Below are 14,309 nucleotides of genomic sequence, written 5' to 3'. Positions count from 1 at the left end.
ATTCAAATCTACAGTCGATTAGTAAAGATAGCGCCTATTTGAACATTTGCTTAGAAAGATTCAGACGTGAGATCCAGGCGCGGCCAGTGGGCGTCACTGTTCACCTACCCCACTGACCCCAGCCTGATCCTGGAAACTTATAATTTCCCATTGGCTTTGATGTATCCGTGTTTGATGGTCAAAATGTGATTTTGGGGGGTTGATCAAACCGGCAGCATTTGGTCTCATGAAATTGTTTCATTTATTAAAATTGAGTCTTTTTTGTTGTTGTTTTGGTGGAGGTAAAAGTTAATAAAATTTATATACTATTGATTTTTCATTTAATTTAATCTCTTTTTACTGGACTTTATTCTTGTCAGTATTAGAACAAAAAAGTGTATTAAGTGTTTTATATTGTAACCAGTTTTTTTATAAGTCGTTTCTTTATAAGTGTCAGGGTGAGGTGATGGATAGAACCCAAGCGCAGACAGCTCGTAACTTAAAGACGTTTTTTAAAACATAAATACCCTTGAAGGGGCAAACAATGACAAGAACTCAAAAATATAAACACGACAGACTGACGGATCACACACGACGGTATCTTACGATACACACTGAACCAGCACAAGACATCAGACACAATGGCATTAAATAGGAAAAACTAAACTAGGGAACAATGACAAACAGGTGAAGGGAATAAACCAATAATGAATAATTAACAAGGAAACGAGGGGGCAGGGTCAAGACTTAAGACAGGAGAGCACAAGGTACACAAAACATAAACACAGGGCACTTGACTCTCCACACAGACACAAGACAAGTATACAGGGATGTCAGGACCCTGTCAAAATGAACTAGACATTAAAACAAGACACGATTCTGACAGGATCCTGACAATAAGATGTTTCTGCATGCTGCTTATAAATATCAGTGGTGATATCTCACCGGCAAACATACGCTCCAGGTAAAGAAAAAATTATTGTTTTCATAGCTTTATTCGCCAAGTGTATTTTAAACATCCACATGATGTGACATTGTGCTACTCCCTAGAAAGTTTACATCAAAGAGCTCTTATCTTCGAAGGGATTAGGGCATAGGGATAATCACTTCCAATTGGGATTCACAGAGCTAGGGAAGGTGTTTAAAACAGCGTTTGTTCCCTGTAAATGTGTGTGTGATTATCCGCTCTGGTGGCAGCTTTTTCCAGTCACAGATATGTGACCTTATGGCTCAAGTGTTAAGAACCCTCCCTCACTAATTCTAAAATGACCAGTAGGTGGCGGAATGATACAAAAGGTGAAGCGGTTAATGTTCTGATATTAGTAAAATATCGCACGACTGGGAAGGGCTCTTAGCCAATCAGATTGACTCTTAGACTAAATTTACTGTCAATCAAAACAAGATAACTGAATGTAACTTCACCAGTTTGGGAACATTTTCGATCACCAATGTCTCCCAACTCCCGCAAATACACTTCTTGCATTTGTGCAAAGAGCACCATCAGATATGTTTGTGTTGATGGTAACATCTCTCTGGTCCTTTCTCCAACCAAAGTGAATGATTTTCCTAGCACGCAACAAGGGCATAATAATCCTATCCATGTCTACATATGTCTTCTTTTCCTATGCTAAAAGATACAAATTTCATTTTTTCATTAATTAAAAAAAAAACATCCAGCTCATTTTATACTGCATTAGTTTTTCAGTTACAATTACGCTTCATGAATATTGTTGGGAGAAGGCTGATTGAGTTGTTAGGAAGTGTGTGAGAAACAAGTTTCTCTGCATCCGAAAGAGTTAGAAAAGGACGTAGTTTTGAGATATTTCGAAGATGGTGGAAGGAAGTTTTACAAATATATTTAATGTGTTCATTGAAGGTCAACTGCGGGTCAAACCTAACCCCTAGGTTTGTAACTGAGGAGGAGAACGTGATGGCTTGGCCGTCCAAGGTAAACTGAGATACTAGAGAAGAGTGGATCTGATGGGGGGTTCCAATGAGTAATGCCTCAGTTTTCCCAGAGTTTAGTTGGAGGAAGTTGCTTTCCATCCATGCCTTTATTTCCAGAAAACGTGTTGAGTCGTGACAAGACTGTGGAGGGGCTTGGGGCAGTTTTAATATAAAGTTGTAAGTCATCGGCGTAACAGTGGAAGGGCAGTCCATGTCTGCTGATGACAGAGCAAAGAGGAAGCAGGTAGAGAATAAATAGAATCGGTCCTAGAACCGACCCCTGCGGAACACCACATGTAACAGGGAGCTGCCTGGACTCATAGTCTCCCAGTATAACTCGTTCAGTCCTACCATAAAGGTAGGATTTAAACCACTGCAGTGCTGTTCCTGTTGATTCTGAATCCACTTTTTTAACTGCAGTGTGTAACGTTGCTGTTTAAGCATAAACAAAATCTGCAAAGTTACAACGCTCAAAGTTGCTTTATCAAAAATCACTTCTAAAAAACTACAGTTGCCTACAACTAAACCTGGGTGGTGAAACCCCAAACCCCAAAATTGACATAAACCCTGCCCCCGGGAACACAGCAAAGGGGCTTGTCGAAACAGCCAATCACAACACACTGGGACAGCTAACCAATCTAAGAATATTGAGCCAGATACTAAACCGCCTGTTTTTATGAGGATGGAAACAGCGCTGCAGAATTAAGATAAAATATATTATAAATAATGTTTTTTAAACAAAGCATAAACACGTTACTGTACAGTGTACCCCATAAACACAATCAAACCTTAGAAAATCCAGATTTTCCCCCAAAAGAATTAGGATTTTAGGTATGTCAAAATGGAATTAACGTTTGCCATAATTTTCTGACATATTCTGTATGAAATGGGTCCATACTCTATAAGAAATCTATATACTGTATATATATACCGTATATATTCTTCATAAACTGAAAGTTTTCATGTTTAACTTAAGAAGTTCCTGCTCAGCTTGAAAACCAGCATCTTGAACAGCTTCCTGATTTCCTATTGGTTATTTAGGTGTTTGGATTGTCAGTTTCAATGTTCACTGTACTTTATCATGTTTACCACATCAGTCTTTCTGAAAGCAGTCATGACATGCATGCAGGAAACAGCATGTTTGATAAACTATTCATTAGACAAAGCACAGACAGCAAAAGCCAGCTGTGAAGCTCTGTATTATTCCAGAAAATTTGACTTTAAAAACAAAGATTTAGTCAACTATTGTCATATTAATTAGTGCTATCTTTGAAAGTGAAGAAAAACGTCTCTCATTCCTTTGCTTTGCCTTAATGAAGGAAAGAAGTTTAAAGCTTACATAAATTCAGTCATGTCAAAACATTTAAACAAACAGATGCTATTCCATTTTTTAAACTACAGTTTTTGTGCTTAATTTTGAGGCACACTTCAAATCCCTCTGCATCGTTCAGAAAGTCCTGACTGGGTTCATAATCTTTATATTTAGAAGATTGGCACAATTGTGGGATGTATTTTATCAGTGTTCTCATTGTGTTTGCTTATAGTCATCATAATTTTGTGAAATGCATAAGTGACCTTAAACAGAGAGCTCTCCTGACTCTGCCAGCTGAGAAATAGACAGGCACTGGAGGTGAACAGACCATGAGGCAGATTTGAAACATCTAAGGTGTTGTTGCTGTTCATCGACCTCAATCTTCTCCATCCTTTTCGAAAGGTAGGTGTTACTGGCCTCCAACTTTTCAATCTTGTTGAGTGCAGACCGTAGTAGGTAAGTTAGGTAAGTAAACCATTCATTCATCAAATGTCCATAAATTTAGGGCTTATGTCCATGTTACTTAAACTATTTTAAGGTCTAGTGCTTTGTACCTCTCGCTGCAGTTTGCGTTTCTCTGAGTTCATCCTCTATCTTTTTTGCATTTTCAGATGCAGCTTTGTACCGAGACACTTGACCATCAAGCCTTGTGACCTAGAACACGAGTTGGAATTACAACTATTTCAAATGGTGCCAATCTGAAAACATTTAAAAATTGTACAATAAAAAATTGCGTTCTACTCGAGAGCCGTGACTTCTTGCTTGGATTTGACAAGCTTAAATTTGAGGTCATTAATTTGCCTGTTGGCATCCCCTGAAAACAGGCATATACATTTCTCAACAATTGAGTCTGATATTTACTTGCAAAACTATGAAAACAAATCTGTACATTACATGCATTATAATGTCCCCTGCCCCTGACAGAGCAGACAGTGTCCTTACTTTGTAAATCCATGATGTTGGAGTCAGCACCATTCTCCTGCACATCTCCATCTGGAGGGATCCTGCACACCATTCTTTGGTTTCTTCTGCTCGAGTTGACCTTTCAATTGCTTAACCTAAATAAATGAATATAAAACAAGCTTGTAAACTAAAAACAAAGGTTTAGAAAGTCGAAGAAAGAATGCTAGTATTTGTCACCTGATTTTAAAAGATTAAGCCATGTGAAATAAAGGCTTTTTAACTTTTTCTATATCATTCAAGTGCCTTGGAGATTCTTAATATAAAGGTTTAGAATGTGTATAGCAAGTGAATGGCAAAAAACTCACCTGCTCTATAAAATTTCCCCTCTCATCAACCAGTTTTCGTAATCAAATTTCTAAAAAGCAGATCCAGAGGTCAATGTGTTGAATCATCAATATCACACAAATTTAATTGTACATTAACAATGGTTATTACAATTTTCTAATATTATATTAAAACACATCTAAAAACATAATCTGCTATTTTAAATATCATATTTTAGTGGTTAAATAAAACACATTCCAAATTTAAACAGATTTTCTTTATATACCAGGATGGTAGGAGCCAGAGGCATGGAGGTGCATGCAAAAGTGGATGCTATATCCTATGCTGGGATTTGAAAGATGATGAGGAATAAACATGCAGAAACTTCAGTGAACTCAAATATCAGAAGCCTGTGCCACGTGTGGCTGTGTAACTCAGTGGTTCTCAAACTTTTTCCGCGTACGGCCCCCGTTGTGTACGGTGCATTCCTTCGCGGCCCCCCCAAAGAAAATATATGAGATAACTGTTCTAAAATGTAACATTTTAATTAAACAACACATATTAAGTTATACAAAGTAGTGCGGTTGGTTAGTAGTCTTATTTTTTATGTTTAATTACACAGAATTCATGATAAATGAATGTATTTTATAAAATATCATAAAACTGGGGCCCCCCTGGCACCATCTCACGGCCCCCCTGGGGGCCCCGAACCCCAGTTTGAGAACCACTGGTGTAACTTATCAGTGTTCAACTCAGGCACTCAATCTTTATCCATTGGATGCTCTGTATTGAGTATTACTGAAGACAGTAATTTCCTTCTGAATGAAAATGTATGATCCCCTTTATGTTAAATTTACTATACACTGTAAAAAATTCCGTAGAAATTACAATGTTATTGCAGCTGGGTTGCCGATAATTTACCGTAGATTTACATTTATGTTATTTACTGGCAAGAGTCTGTCCAAAGTTAAATAAATTTTAAATTTTAACAAGTCTTTATCTTTACAGAACAAAACTATACAACAACAGCCTCATGCAAAGCATTCTGGGAACCAGAAATCATCATCAACCTTTTTCTGTTTTTTGCTTCAGATTTTGTTTCCCGGAATGTTTTGCTTGATGCTGTTTTTTTTGTTTTACTCTGTAAAGACAAAGACTTGTAAATGTTTAATGTTCATTTAACTTTCAACAAAATGTTGCCAGTAAAAACATAAATTTAAATCTAGGGTAAGTTACCGGCAACCCAGCTGCAATTTCTACGGAATTTTTTTACAGTGTAGGTTTGTGTAAACATTTAAATTACAAAGGTATTCTATATACATATAATAAAATATGTTCAGAAATCTGGTAAACATGACTTTAAAATACTAAAATATTCGGCTGGAAAACAATAAAAATAAAATCAACATTGATTATTTTCAAATTGCATTGTATATGTAGCTGGTTCCATCAATTTGAATAGGTCTCATAATAAATCAAATTTCCATTTTTAATATCTTCCAAAAAGGGTAAAGGAAAACCAAAATAAAAAAATTCTGTAGAAATTACAGTGTTACTTGCAGCTGGTTGCCGGTAACTTACTGTAGATTTAAATTTATGTTATTTGCTGGCAACATTTTGTTCAAAGTTAAATAACCATTAAACATTTAAAAGTCTTTGTCTTTACAGGGTAAAATTAAAATAACAGCATCAAGCAAAGCATTCTGGGAAACAAAATCTGATGCAAAAAACAGATAAAGGTTGATGATGATTTCTGGTTCCCAATGTTTTGCATGAGGCTGTGTTTTATTCTGTAAAGATAAAGACTTGTTAATATTTAATATTTATTTAACTTGGAACAAACTCTTGCCAGTAAATAATAACATAAATTTATATTTACAGTAAGTTACGGGCAACGAGCTGCAAGTAACAATGTAATTTCTACAGATTTTTTTTTACAGAACTAGAACACTTCAGTGAAATTATTAGATTACTATTTGATAGTGAAGGGACACAAAGACGTTATTTACCACATAAAACAAACCTATCAAACAACATATGGCATACATTCAAAACGAAACTGAAAGGTCTCACTGTTGGTAAACAAGATACATTTTTAAAAACCAGTAACAAAAACCTTTATTCATCATTCTAAGGAACACATTATTGCATGCTTGTGTAAAACGTATTATAAAATAAATATGATATTTTTACACATTACTTCCAGAATCTGATGTGTGAATGACTGAATACCTCTAGCGTCTGGCGGAAAGTGACACTCCTTACCATATTTGCAAGATTGGCTCCCAATGCAATACTGAATCTTCTCAAACTTTAAAATGAAATAATAATAAAATAAATAAAAATTATTAAATCATTGTGCTTTTCTTAAACAACACATTTTAGCAACTAAGAATATTTCAGATATGAACAAGCTAGTGAAATTTTGCAAATGAAAACTGTATTGTGATTTCAGGAAAAGTTGCAAAAAATTACAAACATATATTTAGTCTTCTCTTTTATGTTGTTTTGTTCTTGTGGGATGTTTGCCATTTTTCATGGCTACAATTTCTTCATGTTTGGGGTTAGGTTAAAAAGCTGTGGAAACTCAGGGTGGAATGGGGTTGTTCATAAGTGAGACAATGTTATGACATTATGGGGGGCAGGAAAATAGGGCACCCCCTCATATTTTTTGTAACAAATAGTTGCAAACAGTAACACTTAACAATAAGGTTGTATTTGTTAAACATAGATCACACATTGATATGCCCATTGTCATGAAATACATTTGTTAATCTAGTAAAAAGCAAAGAAGGTATGGTGTATGAGCAAAAAGCCATTGAGTGATGGCTCAAGATGTAAGTATTTGCGGACAAGTTTCTATACAGTACTTTGAAATATAAAGAGATGGAAGATTGGGAATAGGTGTTAGGGGAGAAAAGACTTCCCCATTAGCCATGACTCTGTATCTGTAGGAAGTGTGTATATATAGAAAGATCATAACAAAATCTTATGTTGTTGCAGCCTGCAGGAACAATTATGTTCCAATAACAAAGAATTCACTTTTTTGTTCTACGGGGTTAAAGAAATTTTCTATTGTCTAAAAAGAGTATTAATATGCAATATATTATGTATTGATTAAACTAGGTGCTAAGTTAACAAAAACATGAACAATTTTTTAAATTAAAACAAACATTTTATTGCACAAAGATTACAGTTCATAAACTAAATGGTTTAAAGCATTGTAAACAAGGTGAAGCAGCCTCTGACCAGAAATGGTGATATTAAATGTTGTTTGTAATCATAACAGTTTCAGCAATATTTTCTATTGATCACAATTAAATGTAATAATTAGTTCGGACAAAATGGGCCTCTAGGCTTGTTCACATAGAGACTTTTATGTTTAAACACACAGTCAATCAGCTTGCAATCCTGCATCTTGAAAAGCTTCATTTATGTGGTTCAATTGGGTGGTTGGATTATCAGCATCAATGCAACAATCAATATCACTACAAATCTGCTTCTCATCGTTTATATCAAATCTGTCTTCCTAAAATGTGTCATGACATGTCGGAAAAAGCACAGACAGCAAAGCCAGCTGTGAGACATTAATATCATTCCATCTAGTAGTCAAATCAACTAGTTATTGAATCATATTTGAAAGTGAAAAAATATCTCACAATCACATATATTCTTCTGCCATGTGTTAGCAAAGAAGGATTTCTCAGTGCAATCCCCTCATCTTTAAAGTCAGGGTTTCACAACTTATCAGTCTATCATTTCTCAAATCCTTCTTTAGATGTATTTTGTCGGCCTTGCATACTAAGCTTTCAGAACTTATTGATGTCAAAGCAACATCTGAACAATTGCTATCCTAATTTTTTTGTGCTTTTGACCATTTTATGAGGCACAGAATCCCTCTTCTCCAAAGAACAGCACAATCTTTACACTCAGAAGATTGGCACATTGGTGGGACGTATCAAGGTTGACACTGGATTTGTATAAAGTCCTAATAACTTATAAGATAAGTGAGGTTATACAGAAAGCTTTTTTGAGGCTGTCAGCTGGGAAAATAACAGGCAGTGGAGATGAACAGATCATGAGGCCGATCTGAAACAACTAGGGTGTTGTTCCCCGACCGGCTTTTATCTTCTCCATCCTTTTCGAGAGGTGGCTGTTACTGGACTCCAACTCTTCAATCTTGTCGAGCGCAGATCGAAGCTACCATGAAAGAAAATGGGCAAGTTATTACATTTACAGTAGGGCTTATGTCCATGCTGTTTTGAGTGAATGTGGTTTTGTACCTCTCGCTGCAGTTTGCGTTTCTCAGCTTTGAGTTCGTCCTCTATCTTTTCTGCATTTTCAGATGCAGCTTTGTACCGAGACACTTGACCCTCAAGCCTTGTGACCTAGAACATGAGTTGGAATTACAACGATTTTAAATGGGGCCAATCTGAAGACATTTAAAAATTGTACAATTAAAAAAATACTTGCATTCTGCTCGAGAGCCGTGACTTCTTGCTCGGATTTGACAAGCTTAAATTTGAGGTCATTGATATGCCTGCTGGCATCCCCTGAAACAACCATATACATTTCTCAACAATAGAGGCAGAGAGTCTGTCATTTGCTTACAAAAATATGAAATAAACCTATTCTATACATTTCCATGCATTAATGATGTCCCCTGACAGAGCAGATAGTGTCCTTACTTTGTAAATCCATGATGTTGGAGTCAGCACCATTCTCCTGCACATCTCCATCTGGACTGGAGGCATCCTGCACACCATTCTTTGGTTTCTTCTGCTCGAGCTCACCTTTCAATCGCTTAACCTGAATAGATGAATATAAAAACAAGTTTGTAAACTAAAGGTTTAGAATGCGTACAGCAAGTAAATACCAACAACTCACCTGCTCTATTAAGTTTTCCCTTTCATCAACCAGTTTTCGTAATCGAATTTCTAAAAAGCAGATCCAGAGGTTAATGGGTTGAATCATCATCAATGTCACAAAATATTATAAGAATGTAATTGTACATTAACAATAGTTATTAACACTTTTCTAATATTATATTAAAACACATCTAAAACTTCATCTGCTATTTTAAATATCACATTTTAGTGGTTAAATAAAACACGTTCCAAGGTTAGACAGGAGATTTTCACATACCGGGATGGGAGGAGCCAGAGGCATGGAGGGGGAGGAGTCAGTGCATGCAAAAGTGATGCTATCCTATTCTGGGATGTGAAGGATGATGAGGGATAAACATGCAAAAAACTTCAGTGAACTTAAATCTCCAAGGCCTGTGCCTTGTGTGGCTGTGTAACTTATCAGGCAAAGGCACTCAATCTATATATCTATTACATGCAGTATGTGTTTGCAAGTATTGAGTGCATTAAGACTTTTTTTTAAAGGGGCCACGTCACAAGACTTTTTTAAAGATGTCAAATAAATCTTTGGTGTCCCCAGAGCACATATGTGAAGTTTTAGCTCAAAATACCATATAAATAATTTATAATAGCATGTTAAAATTGCCACTTTGTAGCTGTGAGCAAAAATGTGCCATTTTGGGTGTGTCCTTTAAAATGCAAATGAGTGGATGAAGTGCAAACACTGATCACAATGATGATGGTTTTGTTGAAATTGAAACTTGATTGTGCTGTGAATAATTTTCTCCCTCTTTTTCTCTGCACTAAATGGCAGTGCTGTGGTTGGATAGTGCAGATTAAGAAGGCGGTTTTATTATAATAAGAGCTCCTTATGACATCATAAGGAGAGCCAAATTTCAACTACCTATTTTTTCCACATGCTTGCAGAGAATGGTTTACCAAAACTAAGTTACTGGGTTGATCTTTGTTAAATTTTCTAGGTTGATAGAAGCACTGGGGACCCAATCATAGCACTTAAACATGGAAAAAGTCTGATTTTCATGCCATGGCCCCTTTAAAGACAGTATTTCCTTCTCATTGAAAAGAAATGGTGCCTTTTCTGTAAATTTTACTTTGTGTGGTGTATGTAAATAAGTAAAGGTATCAGCAAATAGTAAAGATGTGTTTAGACATCTTGTAAATGTGACTTTAAAATATTAAAATATTCTGCTGTAAAGCAAAAAATGTGTGATATACTTAATAGATCAACATTTAATATCTTCAAATTCTATTGTATATGTAGCTGGTTCCATCAACATGAATAGGTCTCATAATCAAATTTCCATTTTCAATATCGCCCAAAAAAGGAACACCAAAACACTTGGTTTAAAAAAAAATAGAACTAGAAAGCTTCAGTGAAATTATTGGATTACTATTTGATAGTAAAGTGACACAAAGACTTTATTTACCTCATATTAAACAACATACAGTATGGCATACATTCAATGGAAAACACTTGAATTCAAAAGCTGACAGGTCTCACTGCTACTCATGACTGGCAGACACAACAGGATGGTAACTTGAAAAAACAGTAACAAAAACCTTTATTCATCATTCTAAAAAACACTTTATTTCAAGCTTTTGTAAAATTAATTATAAAATAAATATGATATTTTTACTCATTACTTCCAGAATCTGATGTGTGAATGACTGAAATTTCAAGCAGTCTGTTTGACCTGTGAGTGCATTCAGCAGTTTTGATGTAAAATATTTATGTATATCACAAATATTTGCAATGAAAACGGTTGTAATGAAATAACATGACATTACTTAGATGGATTTCCAGGATTCTCAGAAGTCTTTAAAGTTTCACAACAGTATCATTGGTTATCTTCGTAAGTGCACTGTTACTTGTTGAATACATGTTGTGTAAATCAAATATCAGCACATTCATGGCACATTAAGACATTTTACAGTCTTCTTTCCCCTTGCCTTTCCCTTTCTTGGCACTTTTCTTAGACTCCTTTCTATCATCTTCCTTGCCGTTCCCTGCTGTTGGTTTTTCAACTTCCTGCTCTCTTGATATGTTTGGTTCCTGGTCTTCTTGTATAATGTTACTATTCTTCTCCTGTTCTACATTTTTTGTCTCTATTTCTGAGGTAAGATCAGCTCCTTCATTGTGCCTCAGTTCTTCTGATCCTTGCTTATGTTCCTCAAATGTACATTCTTTACTTTCAGACGTATCATGCTGTTGTTGATTAGGTTCAATGTCTTTCTGGTCAACTTGACTGTCCTCTGTTAAACAAGCTTCTACCTCTGTTGTTGTTTGTGGGTTTTGAATGGTTTGTCCATCATCCATTTGGTTTTTTGGTTCCAGAGGTTCACCATCTTTTTTAATCTGGTCTTCTTGCATGCTTTCTTTTAAGAGAGTAACTTCTTCATTTGGTTTATCTTGACATTGTTTCAAAGGGTCTTCTGATGATGCTTCCAGATCCATTTCATCAAAATCAAATGCCTCTCCTTCATCTTCCTCCTCTTCTTCCTTCTGCTCTGGAGAAACTGTAACTGACTCAACCAAAATGCCTTCATCCTCTCCAGACAGCTGTGTGTCAATCATAACCTGATCTTGAACTGGTTCTTCCTTCTCTTCTTCTCCTTTCTCGACCGGAATATCTTTGTTCTCTCCAGGTGGTTGTGTATCAAGCATAATTTGACCTTGGACTGATTCTTCCTTCTCATGCGCACCCTCACCTTTCTTTAGCAGAATGTCTTCATCCTTTCCAGTCGTTTGTGTTTCAAGCATAACCTGATCTTGGACTGATCCTTCCTTCTCATCCTCTTTATCCGACAGAATTTCTTCATTCTTTTCAGTCGGTTGTGTTTCAAGCATAACCTGATTCTGAACTGATCTCTCCTTCTCATCTTCCTCAACTTTTTCCACCAGAATAGCCTTATCCTCCATAGAAACTTGCGTATCAAGCATAACCTGACCTTGAACTGATTCTTTCTTTTCATCCTCCTCAGTTTTTCCCACCAGAATATCTTCATTCTCCCCAGGTGGTTGGGTTTCAACCATAACCTGATCTTGGACTGATTTTTCCTTTATATCCTCATCACCTTTCTTCAGCACAATATCTTCAACCTTTCCAGTTGGTTGCGTTTCAACCATAACCTCGTCTTGGACTGATGTTTTCTTGCCATCCTCCTCACCTTTTCCCACCATAATATCCTTATCCTCAGGCAGTGTATCAAGCATAACCTGACCCTGGCATGATGTTTTGTTCTCATCCTCACCTTTTTCTAACTTGGATTCATGGTGGGAGTCTCCTAACTCTATTGATTCCTGATCTGCCTCATTCTCTCCAGTACATTGAACCTCAGCTGGAAGCTCATCATGCAATGATCTTTCTTCCTCACCTTCACACTTTTCTGGAACCTGAGATTCAGTTACAGCAGTGTCTATATTATTGTCTCCACTGAATACTTCTTTGCTAGGCATTATAAGAGCTTCTTCAACCAATTCAGCTTGATCCGTCTGTGTCTTAATCTCTTTCTGCTCCACTTCAATAGTATTTTGGAGATTGTTTTCCAACTCCTGATCAGTGGGTATTGTTGGTTGTTCCTGGATTAGCTTTTCACATTCATTTTCTACTTTTTCTATAACAGATGAAGAGGAATGACATATTGGAGCTGACTCATCGTGATCTCCAGGGAAAGTGGTCTCTCCTGGATCAATTATTTGAATCATTGGCTTCTCTTCTACTCCATCACTGTCCACATGGCTCTTCCCTTCCTTGTCATCCACCAACAAAGACTTCTCAATATTATTAGAAATACTGCTGGACTCAAGATTTTCCACACAACTGTCAACGGCATCCATGGACTTATCAGAAAGTTCATGAGACAGTAAAGCTTCTTTGTCTGAAGAAATTTCTTGGGCAAGATTTGTTGAATCTTTAGTTTGGTCATTATTAACATCTGTTAGGTTAGAGATACTGTTGACAGTTGCAGATTCAGGACAATCAAAATCTGTTTTGGGGTTAGAAGTTTCTCCTGAATCAACCACATCTGTGATTACTCGAAACTGATCTCTAGCATCATCTGCAGGTACTGTATCCATGCTTATTATTTCATCACGGTCTGTTTTAATGTTTTTTGTATCGTCATGTGAATCAGCTGGGACTTCTGTATGCACTGCTGTAGATGCGTCATTCCCTAGTTGCTCTTCATGGCTTCCCTCTGGATCACTTTCCAGTTTTTGGTCTGGATTATCCTCATTTAAAATCTTTTCACTTGTATCACATATCTTTGTTTCACTATCCTGCTTATCATTTTGTTTCTGTTTCTGTTTGCCTTTCTTTTTCTTTCTCCTCTTTTTATTTGAAGCACTGGCACCTTGAGTCTGTGGAGCTTTCTCTTTTTCAGATGATTCAGCAGGTTTCTCCACAGGCTTGCTAACTGACTCACTTGGTTGATTTTCATCAAGCACTGGACCAGAGACTAATTCTACAGAAGTTTCTTTTTCAATTTTCTGACTATGTTTGGCACATATAGTGGTCTCTTGTTGATTTTCCTCCACAGGTCCATCGGTGTGAACCTCACACTCTGATTCCACAGTATTATCTCTTGAGTCTTCCAATACAAGCTGTTCTGCTTTGATCTCAACCATAGGACTGGTTGTAGTTACCTCATCATTATCAACAGAACTTGGAGGTTCTTCAGACTGTTTGTTATCAGACTGCTGCTCTACACTTTGGTTCACTTCATCCCTAAGGTCTCCATTGTCATTTGTTTCTAAAGATGTCTTTGTAGAAATCAACGAGTCATGATTCTCTTGCACCTCCTCATCCAAATCTTTTTGGTCTTTACAGATCTTCAACTGTTGAGTGCCTGGGAGATGATTGAGGTGTCAGTTGTTAGGGCCAAAAGAAATGTGTTTCTAGTTGCCAAGTAGAGAAGATGTTTAAAGCAAGAAGTAGATAAGAGGAAAGGAAAAGCAA

The 14,309-nt window shown here is 36.4% G+C and overlaps 1 protein-coding gene across 27 annotated transcripts in view; it reads right to left on the bottom strand.

Annotated features, from left to right (window-relative positions):
- Window positions 1–7,618: 7,618 nt before the first annotated feature.
- lrrfip1a (leucine rich repeat (in FLII) interacting protein 1a) overlaps window positions 7,619–14,309 on the bottom strand; it is a 44,083-nt gene continuing 37,392 nt past the window's right edge. For 24 of the 27 annotated variants that reach the window (XM_055216151.2, XM_055216153.2, XM_055216156.2 and 21 more), the window contains one exon: window positions 10,753–14,199. In XM_055216151.2, the coding sequence (XP_055072126.2) occupies window positions 11,270–14,199 (2,930 nt within the window). In that variant the 3' untranslated portion in view covers window positions 10,753–11,269. Of the gene's footprint in view, window positions 8,666–8,748; window positions 8,854–8,938; window positions 9,019–9,153; window positions 9,275–9,352; window positions 9,403–10,752; window positions 14,200–14,309 lie in introns of those variants that run through there. The other 3 variants (XM_055216180.2, XM_055216182.2, XM_055216181.2) reach the window with 1 other exon arrangement.

This window comes from Misgurnus anguillicaudatus, chromosome 17 (assembly GCF_027580225.2).
Source record: "Misgurnus anguillicaudatus chromosome 17, ASM2758022v2, whole genome shotgun sequence".
NCBI lineage: Eukaryota > Metazoa > Chordata > Actinopteri > Cypriniformes > Cobitidae > Misgurnus > Misgurnus anguillicaudatus.
This window is presented reverse-complemented; position numbering and strand designations above follow the sequence as displayed.